The sequence below is a fragment of the Lissotriton helveticus genome, chromosome 5_1 (genome assembly GCF_964261635.1).
Source record: "Lissotriton helveticus chromosome 5_1, aLisHel1.1, whole genome shotgun sequence".
In the NCBI taxonomy this organism is placed as follows: domain Eukaryota; kingdom Metazoa; phylum Chordata; class Amphibia; order Caudata; family Salamandridae; genus Lissotriton; species Lissotriton helveticus.
In genome coordinates, this window is record NC_136065.1 from 578,973,380 (window position 1) to 578,992,137 (window position 18,758).

At 42.6% G+C, this 18,758-nt stretch overlaps 1 protein-coding gene across 2 annotated transcripts in view; it reads right to left on the minus strand.

Annotated features, from left to right (window-relative positions):
* KIF20B (kinesin family member 20B) overlaps window positions 1–18,758 on the minus strand; it is a 608,549-nt gene that overhangs the window by 537,082 nt on the left and 52,709 nt on the right. For both annotated transcript variants that reach the window (XM_078642920.1, XM_078642919.1), the window contains exons 2-3: window positions 9,667–9,824; window positions 4,591–4,680 (exon numbers count right to left, since the gene is read on the minus strand). In XM_078642920.1, coding sequence (XP_078499046.1) covers window positions 4,591–4,680; window positions 9,667–9,822 — 246 coding nt within the window. In that variant the 5' untranslated portion in view covers window positions 9,823–9,824. The remainder of the gene's footprint in view (window positions 1–4,590; window positions 4,681–9,666; window positions 9,825–18,758) is intronic.

The window sequence follows — 18,758 nt, forward strand, 5'->3', positions numbered from 1 at the left end:
TACAACACTACAGTATTGTATAGTGAGGAAGGCTGCTGTCATATCCGAACAAGACAGATGGGAAGTGATACCTGCAACTGATGTAAGAAATATGAATGAATAGGATACGTTGGCCTAATGTTAACTATGATGCATGATGTACTGCGACATTATATCTCATTGTATATCTTTCAATTAGTTACAAATAAAGATTTTTTTTTTTTTTTTTTAAAAAGGACAGTGATCTAATGTCAGTTTTTCTTTTTTACTAACGGTTTCTCATCTTATCCTTGAAAACGGTGTTTACTTTCTTTCTCTTATTACAATCAGAGGTTTTTGTCAAGTGAGCTGCAGGACAATCATTGTGAAACAAAAGTTTTTAAGAGGTCAGGTTTTTTTTCTAACACTCAACACGTTAACAGCTTGTAAATGAATAGCATTTCAAAATACATCTGGAATTACGAGGGGAAAAAAATTCAGAAGTGGAATGGAAACAGACTTAAACAAGAGGAAAACAAAATCAGAACACTACCTGGTGATGTGCAATGACAATTATTTTCACAAACTTCATTTACAAACATTGTACACTATATCGTTTTAGCTGTAAAACCACGTCATTGGGAAATGATTAACCATTTCAGTGTTATATCTGCTGATTGCAAATAAGTGTGCTACCACTTCATGCTTCAGGTATGTATTTATTAAAAGTGATAATTAAACATGATTTAAAAAAACATTCCTGCCCCCGCCATGATGACAATGCGGTTAATGAACTAAGAGGCAAGTCAGTGGTCACGTGTATCCTATATGTGGCTAGATTTGTATTTTATATGTAGCAAAATGTTAGTCTGTTAAATCCTCAAGTGGTTTGTACAGCAGACATGCTGAACTCACATATTTGAAGGTGCTCTGAAATGTGATAAAATAGAAGTTGGCAGCTAAGTGAATTAAAATATTTGCACTGATCACATAACTCAAAACCAGTTTATGAGTCAAGAGCATTACAATTTGGTAGAGCAGATGATTTAAGTCAGTACACCAGCAGGTCTAATAACATTCTGATTTTCCGAGGCCTGACTGGGAAAGGAACAACTAAACCCGCTTTAGCTCCTGACCCAGTTAACAAACACAGGCTCATAAAGTACCTAAATGGTATTTCGGGGATAACAGATTTGAAGGATTTGATGGTTTCACTATACAATGATGGTCCAGCAAATAACAGGAACAGCTCAAAGAGCACCCTGTAGTGGTAAAATAGAAGATCATTCGAATTCTCTTTTCTTTCCCTCCCTATACATAGCTTTTTCCCTTCTCCTTTTTCCCCTTTCCCTCCTTTTTTCCTCTTCCTTAATATATTACAGGTGTATATAATTTGTCACATACTGATTTATATTTATTATATTGTTTTGTAACCTATGAAATTGCCTATCTTTGAACTCCAATAAAAAATGACAAAAAATAGAAGATCAGGATAAAACTGCGAATGAGCAAGATGCGCTACTCCATATGAAAACATTAAATGCAGAGGCATTTTTGGGAGTTCCACAGGCTTTGTTTTAGTCCAACATCATTGCAGTACCAAGTAACTTCATGAAAAATAGCAAATTTGACAAAGTAAAGACACTTTGTATGAATCTAATTATTCCTCCCATGTACATGTGTACAGACTGATCTAGACAGAATCCTAGGAAAAGTTATGTTATAATGTTATTATGGCTTATAGAGAGCACGGCTGCCCCAGCAAAGGGGCGTCCCGGCGCTGAAAGCAGAAAACTGCGTTGCTAGTGAAAAAAGGCAACTTACAGTGGAGGGAAGAGGAATGTTTTGACAGCTTTACGAAAAGGAAAATAGGACTTAATACTGCGGCTGGAAGAAGGAAGCACATTCCAAAGTTTCGCGGCCAACACCGGAAAGGAACGCCCTCCAGCACAGAGCCTCCTTACCCTAGGGACAGCCACAAGATTCTGTTCCATAGACCGGAGTAGGCGGGAGGGGGTATAAAAGGTGTGCAGATTGGCCAGGATACCAGTAGAAGAAAAACTCAAGATTTTAAACGATATGCAGAGGGCCTTAAATTCTATAAGCTTGGCCACAGGCAGCCAATGGAGGCGACGGATGGCGTTAGAAGTGGTAAGCTTGGCAGACCATATACATAATGTGTTGTAGTCGGAGTAATGCAATTGGCAGCTGTGAGAGCCAGCCGGATCATTGGGAATGAGTCTGTGGAGGATGCTGATAAAGATAGAACTTTCAAGAGGAACAGTAATGCAGGGCTCAAGAAGATTTACTATCGGCGGTACAGAGAAGATAGTGATGTTCCAGGCGACTGCTATTCAGAGATGCCTTGGGGTCCTTTCCTGAAGAGCAGAAATTTAAACCCCACCCCACCTTGGAGACACTATTTCTCCATGGTGGGGATATGGCACTCTGCTTAATGCGAGTGACTGCTAATACTAATGACTTACACAAATACCTGAGAAATGTGCCTTGGCTCTATAAGAAGGTAATCTGTTGAGAGGGGAAGGGTGAGGGAGGGGGACAGGGGGCGGGGGGGATAACGGGGGACTCCCGATCAGTACTTAAATAGTAGGCCTAAAGACACATTGCAGATATTGGCCAGACTTCTAAGACTGTAGTGTTTGCCTGGGAGGGAAAGGTGGCTGACTGCATCTCATGACAGAATACAGTTTATTCCTGAGAAAAGGAAGTGCTCAAGCTCTTCTCAGTTCAATACAAAAATGACATAGTGATAACTTCGGTATGAGAGATGTGGTTATTACGAAGAGCTATGTACTGAAATGAAAAACTAACCAATTTTGTTTAGTAACATGTTTCGGTAAAATATGAAGTGGCTGTCTCCAGTCGCCGTATGAATTGGCAAAATATGCTATCCGCTACAGATGTTACATTTTTTCTTTTATGGTAACAGATGAAATTGCCCATCCAGGGCTTGATTGAATTTTTATGGATTACAAAAATGAATTTATTCCAAGGTACAAGATGTTACTGTTGGGCTTTTATACATTATGTATATAATGCATGCGGTAATGTTAAATGTATTGACATTCAAAGATGGCAGAACTTCGGCACCCATATTGTGGGGTTTTGCCGCGTTAGTCAGTCCACTGCGTCTGTTGCCCTTGCAGTAGCGCCAAATGTGCTTTAAAAAACAATGGTGACGCGGAATTTCCGAAAAAATAAATATATTGTTGGAACTCCCCCCGAGATTAGAGAGATGTACATATATTTCTTTTAAGTGAGTGTACAAAAATGAACTTTTAAGCATTTCAAGGTGTTCTTTTATGAGATAATTAAGAAAGAGGAGGCAAACTGAAATTAAACAATTGCCTAGGATTACACAATTTGGACAAATAGGAAAGCCAGGACTGATTCCAGGTTTTCTGGTTTCACATTGTGCAAATCTTTTTCTTTCCAATGCAATAATCAAGTTACTTCCTTTTAACAGGGGAGTCTTCCAAAGTAGCGAGAGCAAGCAGAGAAGGCTTAGCTCAAGGTGTTAAGGAGGGATTGCAATTCAGATACCTCATAACAGTATTGTAGAACTTATGACTCTTTTAGAGATAGGGCTTCATTTAGCGGCCGTCTGGAATAAAATCCTCAAAATAACTGACTCGCTGTCCACACCATGTACAAGCTTTCCTTCCCCTACACTCATCTTACACCCCGCAAATACCCCACTCCCACCCTGCTGAAGTCAATGCGGTCGTGGGGCACACCACAGACATTACTTTTTACAACCTGGGAAAATGTTTGCGAGTACCCATGCTCTAAAGCAGTGAAATTCAAAGTACGGCCTGAGGCGGCCCGCTGGCGGCCCGCTGGACTTTTACATGCAGCCCCACTGGTGAACAGCGGCAGGAGCTGCTGTTTACTTGCCGAGTACTAATATTCAGTAAAAATGTTAAACGGGCAAGCATTTATTTGCAGATTAAATGAAGTTATGAAGTAATTACAGTGGTGTAATCCATCACTTAACTTAAGTTAACCTGCAAATAAATGCTTGCTCATTTATTTAACTTTTTTTAGACCTCTTTACACAATCCCTGAGCCATTCAGACCTGCTATCGCCACCTTGCTGGCCTCTGTGCGTCCATCGGTCACACCATAGACCAAACCTTGTGGCCCCTGGGTAAGTGTTTGACAGTACCCATGCTCTAAAGTAAAGATGCATCATATCCCAGCCACCATTCAGGGTTGAATATACATGACAAAGGGCTGTGGAGGGAACCATCACAGAGAACGTAGTCTTTCCATCTCTACACAACAAAATATTATATTTTTTTGCTGTAAGCCAGAAGATAAAGTAATTTCCTTTTTCAACCAAGCTCAAGCAAGGGATTTTTATGATTTGTCGAAAAGGCTGTAAAGTGCAGGAGAAAACGGCCTGCACTACATGTCAGTCATTGAGTTCTTTCTTGAAGCTGCTTTACCAATGGTCAATAAATATCTCAAGAATCACCACCATATAACTCACCATTTTACAACAACTTCAAGAGCTAGGAAAATAATCAACAAATGACAACTAATTTAGTACTGCCTACTTTGAAAAAACTGCAATAAGAAACAAATATGTGTCACTTTATTCCATACCTGCGAGTCGTTTTGCTCAATTTCTGCAGCAGTGAAAGGTCTAACACGGAGAAACACTTTAAGATGGTCTTTCGGATCCACAGTGGTTCTCTACGAAAAGCAAACAAAAATTACGACATTTTTCAAAAGGACTCAAGATACGGAATTCAACAGTTAACATGTGGAGTAGCACAATTTAGACTGTCCTTACACGTCACATAAATGCCGTTATGTATCTACACGCGATACTATATTTACTGTGTGCCTTAACTTTGATGTGTGCAAACATTTTAACTCATTAAGGAAATGTATTTGTTGTAGACACGAGTTTTACAAACGGGTGCACGAATGTTCAGCTTAAAACACAACAATGTACTCTGTATTCAAGTTTGCATTTATACTATTAGTCTCATTTGCATATGTTCTCAAAGTCATATCTGAAGTGTAATCATGTATGCTTTTACTTGCATACTGCAAATGTTCTTGAGCTACATGTGCTCAAGTAGAATCATGAATTTGAAGTGCATGCTTTAATGTATAATTAAAGTGGACCTGGCTAAAGGCCTCAATTTTGAAATATATTTTGCTTGGTTTGGTGTGTTCTTTTCCTTTGCTGGTGCATTCTGCAGGTTTCATTAGCTAGAGAAAAGGAGTATTGTTATCTGTACTATATTCTTTATAATAAAGCCTGAGAAGAGACATTTTAGCAAAAATCATTAAGACCTAATGATCAGATGAAGCCTCCTATTCTTTGCGCATAAGGAACAGTGAATGTGCAATGTTGAAATAACAGTGCAGGTTTTGGGGGATGGGAAGGGCTGGTAATGTTGCAATTACATAGCACAAGACTACTACTGAATGGTTCCTGGTAGTGTGGGAAGAGATACGATTGTTGTTGAAGTTTTACTGGTTTTAATTAGTGCTCACACCGTTTTAGAAGTTAATGTAGATTCCCTTAGATTTTGAGGGGTAGCCGCTTCTCTGCTTCCTTTATTCTTGCAAGTGTGAAGCTTCATCCTAAACACTTTTTCCAATTTTGGAAGGCTTCTACTGGAGTCTTTACTATGCTGACAGCTCACAATTCTGAATTTCCTGGAGACCCTATTCCACAAACGGACCTTATTCTAGACTTTGATCCTGGATTAGATAACTTTAGAACTTATTCATGTTTGGAGAGAGATTGAGTTTTGTTAAGGAACAGCTATTACTCAGTTTGTATGGCAGTGATTGTTTCATATCTTATTCTACGTAGTCTGAACTTATGGCGATATTTCCGCTTGCCAGCTGTAATCTTCCATATTGGCAATATTCTCTTGCTATGCAGATATAGTAGTCAGATTATTAATTTGTAATAAAACTACTTAATTTCATCCTTGGATTCCTGGTAGTTATTGTAGGGCCAAATGGGATTCACAAAAGCTGAATTGTTTTATTATTGTAGACTTCCTCTGGGTCTCAGTCAACTTAAAAAGATCCATCAGATGAGAGATTGTAAATCACGCACCTGCACACTCGCACATCCAAAGGGAATGTCAAATTCCTGTTCCGCAGCAGAATGCTTTAAGACGGACTAGTAGGAACAAGAACTAACCCAACTAGATCTGTACAATAAGTACCAGCTACTTTAAAGTGTATATAATGAAAAATATTAGCTTGCCGAGTATCAGGTTTTCTATGCAAACCTATATCCCAGAGTAACAGTTAATAGTAGTATAAAAGACATGCATCCTTTACCCAAACTTTAGGCATCACACTCCTCAAGATATTGAAAAAGATTCTTAGCTTAAAATGAATTGCATTCCAGGCCCACATAAGAGCTTTGGTTTTTAACATGTGCTAAATAAACCGTTTTACCTCATAGCTTTAAAACAGTGACCGTGAAGCATAACTGCTTCAAAATCAAGTTCCCTTCGTTCGCCTCTACCTCCTGGTTTCTCTTGTTTTCAAAGCTTCCTTGTTCCCCCTTCTGCCTCCTACTCTCTTGCAGTGCCTTGAAGCCGCTTTGGGCTGACACGGGCTCCCGTGGATCAAACAACATGTAATAACTGATTTTCTTATAGACCATAAGAACATATCTAAATGTCCTACTTAAACTAAAAGAGCCTTTGGTGAAGTGCTAGAATTGTATTGTCACAGATATGTAGACAGAGCTCTGGTGGTTTTACTCACCCCATACAGTGATGCAACAGTTCTACTTGTATACTACTTCTGAATACTGATTCTATGTACTCTATAAGCAAATTGTTCGAGCTCTACAACTAAATTGCCTTCTATTGTAGCTCCTTACTGCTATGGGCCATTGACACTAATTATGGTGCCAATTAATGGCTGGGGGCTTGTTTCCATGGGTGCCAGGAGCCCTGTGTGCACGGTTATACATATTTACAGTATTTGCATATATTCCTTGATGTGTAATTGAGGTCCATGTGTGCGGTGTCTTTAGGTAGGCCCGGGACATATTGTTTGGGGTCAAGGGCAACAGGTTTTGATGTGTATTTTGTCCTTGGGACAAGTAGGCCCAACCCCCTTCAGCACAAACCCTTTTGCTGCCAGTTTACTATACCACATTATGGATTAGGGAAGGGCATGGTCTACAGTTAAGGTAATATGTTTGTCCACGAGTCAATGCTGTTCAAACTTGTATTTATGGTTCATTAATGCAAAGCCTTTATTATTAGGGTGAGCAGTAAAAGTAAATGTAAGCTCAGCCTGCACTACTTACGGACGGTGGTTCCAGTATAAATGTGTACACACGTTTTCAAAGTTAAGTGTTATGAGGCAATGTATAATGCTCCCAGAACGCCCTCTGATTATATACAAATATCTGCAGAAGCTTGAAAGCAAGAGTGATGAGTATTTGCTTTCAAAATAAAACGGTCACCAAAAAATGCAAGTAGGAAAAAAATACCATTTTGCAAATCTACTGTAAGATTTTAGGTACCATATCTTTGCAGCATCATTTAGTAACATGTTGATGTATGATTGTATTTCCCAAAAATATTTATAATGGAAAATCAGTGTAACCATTTGAAATAAGATTATGGGAAACAAATAAACAAGCACTGGCAAAGCCAGTAGGTCTGAAATTGGTGGCTAGACTTTTGGTTTTGTCAATGCTCGACTTGTTTTTGTAAAACCTTATCGGTGTGGGAACTGCTGGGCCCTCACCATTTTAACAAGCATTGGCAAAAGCAAAAATTGTTTTTGCTCTCAAAAAGCACACATTAGCACAACAGTTCCAGGCACTGAAAAACTATGTTGTGTGCCAATATGCTCCTAGTAAAAGTACAGAATAATGTCACTCACAGTGAGCGAGGGAGAATTTTACTACACACAAAAGGTCATGATTAACGCAAGGCCTAGAGGCACAATTATTAAAGAAAATCTCAAAAGTGCATCCATGGTATATATCCTTGCATTAAGTGCACATATACAGTTTAAGTGCATTCACAAGAATTTACAGAAGTAGGCCAAGAAATAGTACTCCTAAAAAATATTTGTGAACTGCATTTTAGCATGAGCAAATGTGCATGTGTAGATTTGCTCGGGTAAAAATCTGAATGTTTCAAGTTCGCTTTTCCTCCAACCACATTTTTTCCCAACCCTAGAAGAGGTTTTACATCTGCTACGGTCAGGAGTAAATTTCCAACCTTTTTAAGTTTGGGAAAAGATTAGAAAAGAGTTGGTGAAAACCCTTAAAGCATGCAAGTTAGTAGGTTTGCACAGACTCAAAAGGGCATTCCAACCCTTGAACTATTGCTTACCACTACTCTCAGCCCCAGTATGTAGACCTGCAGAAACGTAGCAACATAAGGGAATTGCTAGTATTTAAACACTACTGTGGTAAGAGCCCTGGCATAATTAGAGATGCTATATCAGAACTCTTATATAATAAGATTGCTGCCGTAATTTGTCGGCGCGTTACATGGCACAAAAGAGACAATTGGATTTTGTTACAGGACAAGTAGATTTATGACGCAAACTGCCCCATGGCCAAGTAGATATTTTACTAAATTCCACACGCCGGTGTTATTCCTCCCTCTGCAGAACTCCTGCCCACCTCAGGACAAATGTCTTCTGCCTATTTACCACTTTGATAACTGGGTGAGGGTAGCCCTGTGACCAATATCGGTAGGGGTCTAGAGATTGGAACACGTTAAAATCCATTAATAAAGAAGTGGAGGAAAAGAGCAAGTCAGATAATCCATTTTGGGGGAGTAAGAAGAGTGCAAGCCCCAGCTACAGCATGAGTGAGGAACAAACCTTGCTGGAGGTGGGAATGGGATAAAAAATAAGAATAAGTGGTAGATTGAGAGATTAGAGGGCTTTTACCCTGGTTTCAGGGCAGCCAGATCTTTGTGATTCATAGTAGGTTCTGTCATTACCACTAGTGCTGCAGGACCTCGATAGAGAGGAGCTCAGACTGGCACAACCAAGTAATCTTGACTTTCTAACAGTAGCTTGAGCAAAGTAGTCAACGTTTACACCAGAAGAGAATAACCAGTTTGGTGCTCAGAAACTGTAAAATACAGTAATGCTTCACAATAAAGAGCCATGCGCATCAAGAGACCAGCTGTACAAAAATAAGCAGTTTTTATTTAGAGTAGTATAATAAAATGGAGGCTTTTTAGTTTTGACACAGGAGCGTAAATACATGTAAAAGACGCTTGGTGATCTATCACAAAATATATCTCGTAGCCCAATGCTGGAGTAGCCTATTTGATAACTCATGATTTCCAAAAGCCCAGTGCACTACAAGGCTGATAGGGCTGCACCAGTCAGTCACGTGTCATATGCTACTTCATACATATTTTCAGTATAAGATTCGGAAGCACAGTGGCATGTTTTGTTTTTGTTTTTACGAAAAAATATGTATGAGTAGCACTTATAAATTAAAACACCAAGTTCATAATTTATATTTATTGCGTAAACACATTTTACTCAAGTGAAGATGGCTGGATAAAATGCAGAGTCTCAGAATTCCTTGCAGAATATTCAAGGTAAACTTTGGACTTTTATGGTCTCTTCTGAATACAGGGAACTAACCATTGGTTGCTGAAAGAAAATGAAAGACCAACTAAAAGTTAAGTTACTTACTGGGTTGAAGTCTGAACTTGAAGAAACGAAAGCAAATTTTTCTGAAAGGTTTGCTTTAATGTCATCTACATATGCGGGTTCAAATCTTTTCGGGGTGTCATCAGATTCAATAAAAGAAGGTCTATAACGTGCTGCCAGATCGTCCAGGGACTCCATAGCTGCAATAAAAGTTTACTACAAATTAGATCTGAGGCACCAAGACAACAAATAAAATGACATTTTAAGAAACATTATGATATCACGACACAAAAACGGACAAACCAAATTACTTTCCTAAAAATCAGCATGTAAGCTCATTTTGTTCTAGCGCATGTAAAATTCATCATATTTATCCCTGAGCAGCCACTGATTTAGAATTGCGGCAGTATCTTTTAGGTACTATGCAAGACATTGCCTATAAACAATCGCTTTCGAATATGTCTCCCATAAAGACCTTTCACTAGTGTCCAGAATCTTTATATTTGATTCCAATCTCATTTTTAAGGTCGAGCATGTGAGAATAGTACCCAGTGCTCTTGCTTGCGAGACTCGTGTACAATAAAAGGGCTTGTGACCCGCCCACTGCTAAACATTGGTTGGTTTAATTACCACCCTTCATGGCTGCTCCTAATTAACTAGGGAGTGCTTTAGCGTCACTTCCCGTTTTGTAGAGCATGGACCAAGCAGAAATGTATTTACCTTTGTGGCCCTCCGCTAATCACGCTACAATTCAGATACTCTTTCCATGTTTCTTAACCCTTTCCAATCTCACCGTCTTAGCGCCTTTCCAAAAACCTTCACGCAGGTTGCATGACTTAAAGCTATGAAAAATAGCGATGTGCTGCTTAATATCGCTATGAAAAAAGCGCTAAGACAATACACCTCAAAACAGAGTGCTCACTCCAACTTTAATTTACACTATGAGAGTGCTCACAGTCAACGTATATGTGCAGCTTCATATTACAGTATATTTTCATAAGTAAAGTATTGTCCTTACAGGGCACGATAGCGACAGGTCCACATGAAGTATTATTTACCAAACAATCAAGTCAAGTGTGCTATATGTAGAAGGTCGATTTACGGCCGGTAGGCAACTAAAGTTCGCTGAGAAAGGTAACATGGCCATCTACTGAAATTCTACTAAAAGCAATCTCATAACAAGCATTTACAATGCAATGGTCTCGGTATTATTAAAGGTAGAGCTATTGGCATTGCTTATGCCTTTTTTTTATCATAAATAAATAGCATTGTCATTTACATTGCCAATAGCTCAATCGTTAAATAAATGGCATTGTCATTTACAATGCCAATAGCTTAAATCGCTCGCATATGCATGACCTATTGCATTTACACCCACAAAGAGCCATACACACACACATACAGAGCCACCCACACAGAGCCACCCACACATAGAGCCACCTACAAAAAAAGCTATCTACACAAGAGGAAAAAGTAAGATGGGCAGAAAGAAAGACAAGAATGGAAGGGGAAAGGAAGAGTGAAAAAAGGAAGGAAACTTCGAAACAAAGAAGGAAGAAATGGTGAAGGGTGGAAGGATGGATGGACTTTAGAATGAACCAATTGGAGTGATGGATGGAGCAATGGAACGATGAGTAGCAGAGTGAATTGAGGATTGGTGGAAGGATAGGTGATGGCCTAGTGACTGGATCAATGGCTAAAAAGATAAATGGATGCATGCATATACTGACGAGTGGATGGACAATGAAGGAAGCATGCAAATGTGGATTAATAAAGGGTGAAAGTGAGAACCGATGGATGTGTGGATGGATACGTGAAAGGAAGGACGACGAAAGGGTATAGGAAACTGTTCTAGGGAGTATGGGCTGTGTCCTTTGGTGTTATTTAAGATATGGTTCAGGGTGGGAGCTATTTTACTGTTATTCCTACTCAGCTGTTTCAAAGTCTATGAAATGCTGCAATTCAAGGAGCGCTGTCCTGCACTCCCGAATTTTCATCTGTTGACAAAGTTTGATTTGTTTCCCCTGAATGTTTTGTCAATCTTTGTATTGCTAAATTAAAATCAACTACAATTATGTGCACAGATTAGCAAATCTATAAATATGCACTTTAATAAAGCAATCTAGAAGAGTGGCTCCTACTAACAAAGAGAGGAATAAAATAAGATACAAGAGCGCATAAACATTAATGACACCATCTACAATGTGGTTTCCACTGCAATACAATCTGTCAAATGCAAGCGATTCTGAGAGGGGTAAGAATGCGGAGATTATTAAGCTGTTAAGTCAGTCCCGGCTGTGGAGCACGCTACCTTCTTTTTCAAGCGGGCCGGAACACGAAGAAGCAGAGCAGGGTCCCCGCGACTACTCCGAGCACCACTCCCACGACCACGGCGGCCGCCATCATCCCGGGAGCCACCTGCAGCGACTTCACGGACACCCTCAGCACCACATCGCTCAAGCCAGCCATCACAGCCGGAGCTGGGACAGAGCGAGCCCTGCTCTCCTAGGCTCCCTCTGCGGGGATGTTCCCCGTATTTGACCAGGCAGCTGGCTTTTCCCCCATTTTGCTGGTGGATTCTTCCTTTAAACGATACATAAACAAAGTATCCGCTGTGCCTCTATAAGAGGCGGGTTGCTACCTAATATCTGCCCTGCATTTACAAAGCATTGAAAGTTTCTGAAGTGCTCGTCTGGCAACAGTTACTCTGAGCAAATCTGGGAGTGATATGAAAAGAACAGCTGCTAGGGATTCTGGGACATTGAGTTTCTAATAGTTTTCCACAACCATTCACTATACTTAAAAGGTACCGCTTTAAAGTCCGCAAACAGAGATGGGGAGATGGATGAAGAACATGTGACCATGTTTAAGATGCTGGTTTCAAAATGCAAGTTTGGACCGGCACTCAAGGAGAGGATTAGAGACAAATTAAAATTTAGTAGAGAAAAAGTGTGTCAGGAGTCGTGGTTAATGATCTATTCCTCTCTGAACAAGGAGCTATTAACGGCAAAGAAAATGTTACATTTGTGTGCGCGCACTGATGAAACTAGACACAAGAAGATCAACGAGGTTGGAGTGACAAGTGCTGAAAGTGCTGTTGTCTCCCTACCCGTGCCCGTGGAATTGTAAAGGACCACTGATGCCTAATATTGCAACCAGTGGTCTATCTTAGTGGGCCCAAAAGCAGTCCACGCATCATGTTGAGGATAGACTAGATTCTCCAGTATGTCTCCTGTAGCCTTCTCACCCACCCCAGACTTTCGTCCACTTCCCTGGGGACATAAGTTTATTTGTTGCGTTATATTTATTGTTAATTATTGTTATGTATTCATTTATGAAGCGCTTGGTAACTAAAAGTGCATCACGTCGGTGAGGCGATTCTATAAGGGGCTTACGGAGTGAGATAGAGAAGGAAGAATATCAACGTAAAAAGCGTCTAACGAACAGAAGGTACGAGGTGAGTGACAACATAACTCGTCACAGGAGTTACACAATAGCTGCTTTCACCCGCTTTTGCCCTTTTGGCATAATTTCAACCTCGCCAATATGCAACAGGCTTTTCGGTGCGCAAGGTGCAAGTGGTCCTGGTGGCCCTCAAACTACATTTTCACTCTTTCAATTACATGAATCAATGCGGAAAAAATGGGAAAGTATTGTTGCGTTTTCGCAGTTATCTCTTATGTAGCTGTAAAGTTGATCTTACCGACACCTCTGTTTTACTGTGGGAGCCCGGAAGGACCGGTTCTGGTAATGCTTTGCCGCAAAATACCAACATGGTGAGGACTGGGCTGGACTATTATGGACACGGCGTGCACAATGATCTATATTGCCCATGCATTACAATACAATGTCTCTTTAAGTTACACGGTTACAGGTACCTGCTACCAAAATGGCCCCCGCGTCAGTGCGGACGGATAGTTGTCAAATTTCTGATACAAGAAGATGGGCCTTTGGGACACAGACAGTAAAAACTTGAGACAAAGACAGTATAGAACACCGGCAGCAAACCCTCAATTCAGAGCGAACGACAGCTGCAGTGTCTGCTATGGGCGCTGCACAGACATGACTGCACAACATTATACTCCAGTGGTCGCTGGTGATTTGGTTATGTGAAGAACTGACACAGGGAGTCATGGTCGCCTATCATGAAAAAGGCCACGAGGGACAAAGCTAATTTACTAGATTAAAATGGAGCAAAATGAACCAGATCTCAATATGCAAACTTAAGTCTGAACAAATGTAACTGTGACATGTAAGGAGGACACTTGATAGTGTTTTCTGACAGAGATCAGAAAATCTGCTTGAATCACTTATACTTACGCCTTCTATTGAGTAGGTAAAAGATCGGCACCGTGAGATACATTCAGAGTAAAGTGTATTGAAGGTGGATAGAGTTTCTAGAAGCTTGTGCAGCAACACCTTGGCATTATATCATGAATGGCTCCCGCCCATCTAGAGAGCCTCGCAGCACAGCTTTGATAACACGTGGGGGGAGGGGGGGGGGGGGGGGGGGAGGGGCACAGAGTTTTCATACATAACTGGAGAACACAACCGTCCAACATGAGATAGTGCTTAATTTATGCCGGTGCTTGCATATGGTGGGCACCGGCACTCATTTTAGGGAACAGAGACGTATTTTTCATCATCAGTCTTTGACGCAGAGCAAGTGAGAACGAGGCATATGTAGAGGAGAAAGAATCAAAAACAGAAGAGCAAAAGAAGGCGGCATGGATGGAAAATAACCTGCTAGAGCCAAGAACTGTAAAACGGTGCGGAAAAGGAAGTATGAGACGGAAGACTCGTCAGCCTGGAGGTTCGTAGCACCTGGGACAGGCTCATAGGGATAGCGCTGAGACCCTACGTGCAGTATTATCACAAATTAAACATTGCATGAGAGGCCGTGGCAACCACAGCTGCCCTCAACGCTTCGTGAGGCACCTTACAAAGGCTCACAGCGAGCTGCAAGTGGCCTTCTCACGCAGCACTGCTGAGGTGTTACTGAGTGCCAGGAAGCAGTAAGGCGGTCCCTTGGTGGCGGCCATGCCAGAGCCCCACAGACATCCAAGGGAGGAAAGCCGCTGTTTCCACTCTTTGAAATGTGACAAACGCTTTATCTATCAGTCATTTGTGCGCGAATCTTATTATTCGGCTTTGCGTTTTTTTGTGGGAAAATGGGTGATCCGAGGCTTTCACCTTGACTCTCGCAAAACTAAAAGTGAGTCATTATTTCAAAAACAATTGTTGGCGTTAGTTACATGTCCGCGGATCTGCGCTGCTGCTTTCAATGTTCGTCACAAACTCCAAATGAACTTTTTATGACTGACCTTTAAATTTGATGTCGACAGCTAATGAGGCGCACACAAACAATGCAGCGGCAAGTAGTGCCACGCGTTCGGGCGGGGGTGGGGTGCAGACCACAGTGTAAGAGAATAGTCACCGCCAACCAACCCCATCCATCGCAGGCATGGTCTCTCCTCCCTCGCAATTTTGCACGAATTCCACACCAGACTGGCTCGGGATCCAGGTCAGCAGCGAAGCCGCGGACGGCGCTCTGCCCCGCTGCTCTGCATACTGCCGGGCTCCGCACGCTGCCATGCACAGCTCCGCTCGCAGGCTGTGCCGGTGCCCGGGTGCATGCGGGCGGACACTGCGCCTGCGTCACTTGAAGCTGCTGGAGCGGGATGCAGGGGGCGGCGGAGGTAGAGGCGACCACTGGAGCTCAGGGCACCGAGACGACCCGGGCGGCTTCCCGCACGGGTCAGTACGTCTCGCAGCATCGGGCAGTCACACTAATCCCCCTGCAGAAAACAGGCTGCAAAAGTCAACAGGCGGCGAGCACTCCTCATCCATGCTGCACAGTCAAGACAAGAAAAAAACGAGCAGCAAAATGGCGGCCGCAAAGCCCCGTCTCTTTCGGATTCGGGGGCGTGTTTTTTGCGTTCTGAGTGACGGATGACGTCACAGGGCGAAAGAACGCAAAAAACACGCCCCCGAATCTTAAAGAGACGGGGCTTGATTGGAGTGACGCCCCTCTCCTCCAATGGCTGGCCTCCGTTTAGGGAGCCAGCCAATGGAGGAGAGAGGAGAGAGGCGGGTTCAAGCCCCCATACTCCAAATCATTAAATCTCCTCCCGGAGACTGCACAAGCGCAGCCTTCGGCCCTCGACCTAAAAAGGCAACACTGGCGTCCCAAAACATGAGGTGCAACAAAAGTGAAGAGCGAGTTTAAGGCAAGAGCGGATTTAGGGGAGGCAAGGGCTAGCTAGGCTCGCTACGTAACCAGGATAATTATAACTGGCATTTGGCACAGTGAGGATGCACGCAGACATTGCAGGCCTCGAAAAGCATAAAGTGTTACTAGACCTGCAGTTCTAGTAACTTGAATAATGTACTAGGCCTAACTGCATTGTACTTGACCCGTAAACCGGTCTCAAATTGTGTGAACCTAGGCAAATTTTATGGAGCCACCTTTATCTTCATTATCACATATAATACGACCTTAAAATATGCGAGCTCTGCATTTCTCCTGCACAAAAAAAAAAAACATTGTTTTGCTTTAGTATGCTTCCTCCTTGTATAATACGAATCTGGTCCACATATTGGAAACACGGGACCCCTGACTTGCCTCTTTGTTCACTAATAATAGCATTGTCATCAGGGGGGGGAATATTTCTAATTTCAGGATTAAAATCTTAGTTATAAATTACTAAAGCATAATGTGGTAGTGCACGGCCATTTACAGACCGTACATTTCCCATTGAAATGGCCACAAATGTTCCCACTTAAATGTAGTTCTACTGATAAACAATATAGCACGTTTGGAAATTGGGTTTCAGCAAAAATATTTATCCTTTGCACATCACAAAGTAGAGTAAATGTTTTCATCCTATAAAATCTTTTTTTTAACCACACAGGATTACAAAAAAGTGCTTTTGTCAGTAATGAAATACATGTTGAAATGTTTATGAAGTTCACTTATTAGCTATTTAAATGTTGGGTTAGAAAAAGCCTGACATCTTACAACCTTTGATTTCACATGCTTTGCACAGCGCAATTGTCCGACAGTTCACTTCACAAAATCCACTAACTTTGAATATCAGAGAAAGAAAAGTACATGCAAGAAAAACTGACTTAACATCAGACTCTGAATGCTGAGCAAATGTGACAAGACAAGCATTTACAATGCAATAGGTCTCGCAGCATTAAAGTTTGAGTTATTGGCATTGCGTATGACAATGCGTTGCATAAAATTTTTAGCAAACTTTGAATTGGTGAGCAGTGAGAGTGTGTGCAAGAGTATGCTGTTTTTGAAAGCAGTGTGGTAGAGAGTGCAGGAATTTGGGTGACTTGAGCAATGTGGATGATGCACCTCACGCAAGGGGGTTACGCAGTTATTATTCACACAGCTCTGATGATGCAGCTCACGCACGGGCTCACAGTGATTATTCACACAGCTCTGATGATGCACCTCACGCACGGGGCGGACGCAGTTATTATTTACACAGCTCTGATGATGCAGCTCACGCACGGGCTCACAGTGATTATTCACACAGCTCTGATGATGCACCTCACGCACGGGGCTGACGCAGTTATTATTCACACAGCTCTGATGCACCTTAGGTACGGGCTCACAGCGGTTATTATTCACACAGCTCTGATGATGCACCCCACGCACGGGGCTGACGCCTCCTGAAAGTGCCTGTATTTCAGCTAAACGACGACATAGTTTCCAGAGTCAATAACAAACTGTCATGCAACAGTCAATATTGAAACAGCTGAGCTAGACACGCTGCACAGATATTGCGTCTAAAACCACAACTTTGCATATTAACGAACGGAAAGGAATGGAACCACACACTTTAGGTTACCCGCTTGTGTACACAAGTAGTCTACAGTTTATCTTGTGTACAACTGAAGCAATAAAAAGTTTGAATACATGTACAGCTTCGTTATAAGAATGAAGCAAAAATACATTAAATTAAACAATGTTGTCTCAGTTGGGCAAAGTGAGTGTGTCTGCAGCAAAACACTGCAAATCTGCAGGCGCATTTCGTTTATCGCCCTACACTAAATCCAGAAATAATAAACTGACATGCACAGAGTGCATTCATTTTAAAGGGTTACCATGGCATTGCAATGACTGTGCATTCATTTTAAAGGGTTACCATGGCATTGCAATGACTGTCTGTGTAACTGACCTACGTGTTGCTTCCTGGGCTCTGAACCCGCCCCGCCCCGGGACATGCCTTTCTGCAGCGGTTTAGGCTGGAAGTGGGGCCCCGTGCCAACCCCGCTCGGTGCCAGCCATGCACAGCCGCGCCCCTCCCTGCAATCCCCACAGACCCAGGCAGCCACCACCTTTCCTCGTGCCCCTTCTCCCTTACCTCCTGCCCCTCCGGTACCACCGCAGCTCTCAGGCCTTAGCAACGCAGCGGAGCGGTGCGCCGCTCCCCGCCTCAGGGCTTGCCGGGAGTTGTTCACGAGTCAGAGAGTATTCCCAGTTTCCACACGAGTTCGGATTACATATCCCATTGTGCCGTGCGACGGGCGGCCGACGAGCCTGCAGGCAGCGTGTGCGTGCTGGGGGGGAATCACCACGTGACGCGGGAACGATGGACTGGGAGTGGGCGAGGAGGGCGATTCAAGTCGTCCAGTCGGTCTCTGGGCTTTTCTTTTAATTGACTAGCAGTTTTCAGATGGTAAACATGAAGACGGACAGTAGGATTAGGGTGACAACGGAGAGGTAGTACACATCAAAGGAGGCGATTGACAGCAGTGTAGACGGGGTACACTGAAGAGACTTGCAGAAGTCCAGAGTGGCGGTAAGTGGGCCTTAATTGTAGGGGGGTCGGTGCGCTCGTGTGTGTGCGTGTTTGTGTGCGCGTGTATGTATATGTGTACGACGGCGGGGGGCGGTCGTCTCTATGTGTGCCTGTATGGGCGCTCGTGTGCGCCTGTGTGTGCGCCTGTGTGCGCGTCTGTGTGCGCGTCTGTGTGTGCGTCTGTGTGTGCGTCTGTGTGTGCGTCTGTGTGTGCGTCTGTGTGTGCGTCTGTGTGTGCGTCTGTGTGTGCGTCTGTGTGTGCGCGCGTCTGTGTGCGCGTCTGTGTGCGCGTCTGTGTGCGCGCGTGTGCGC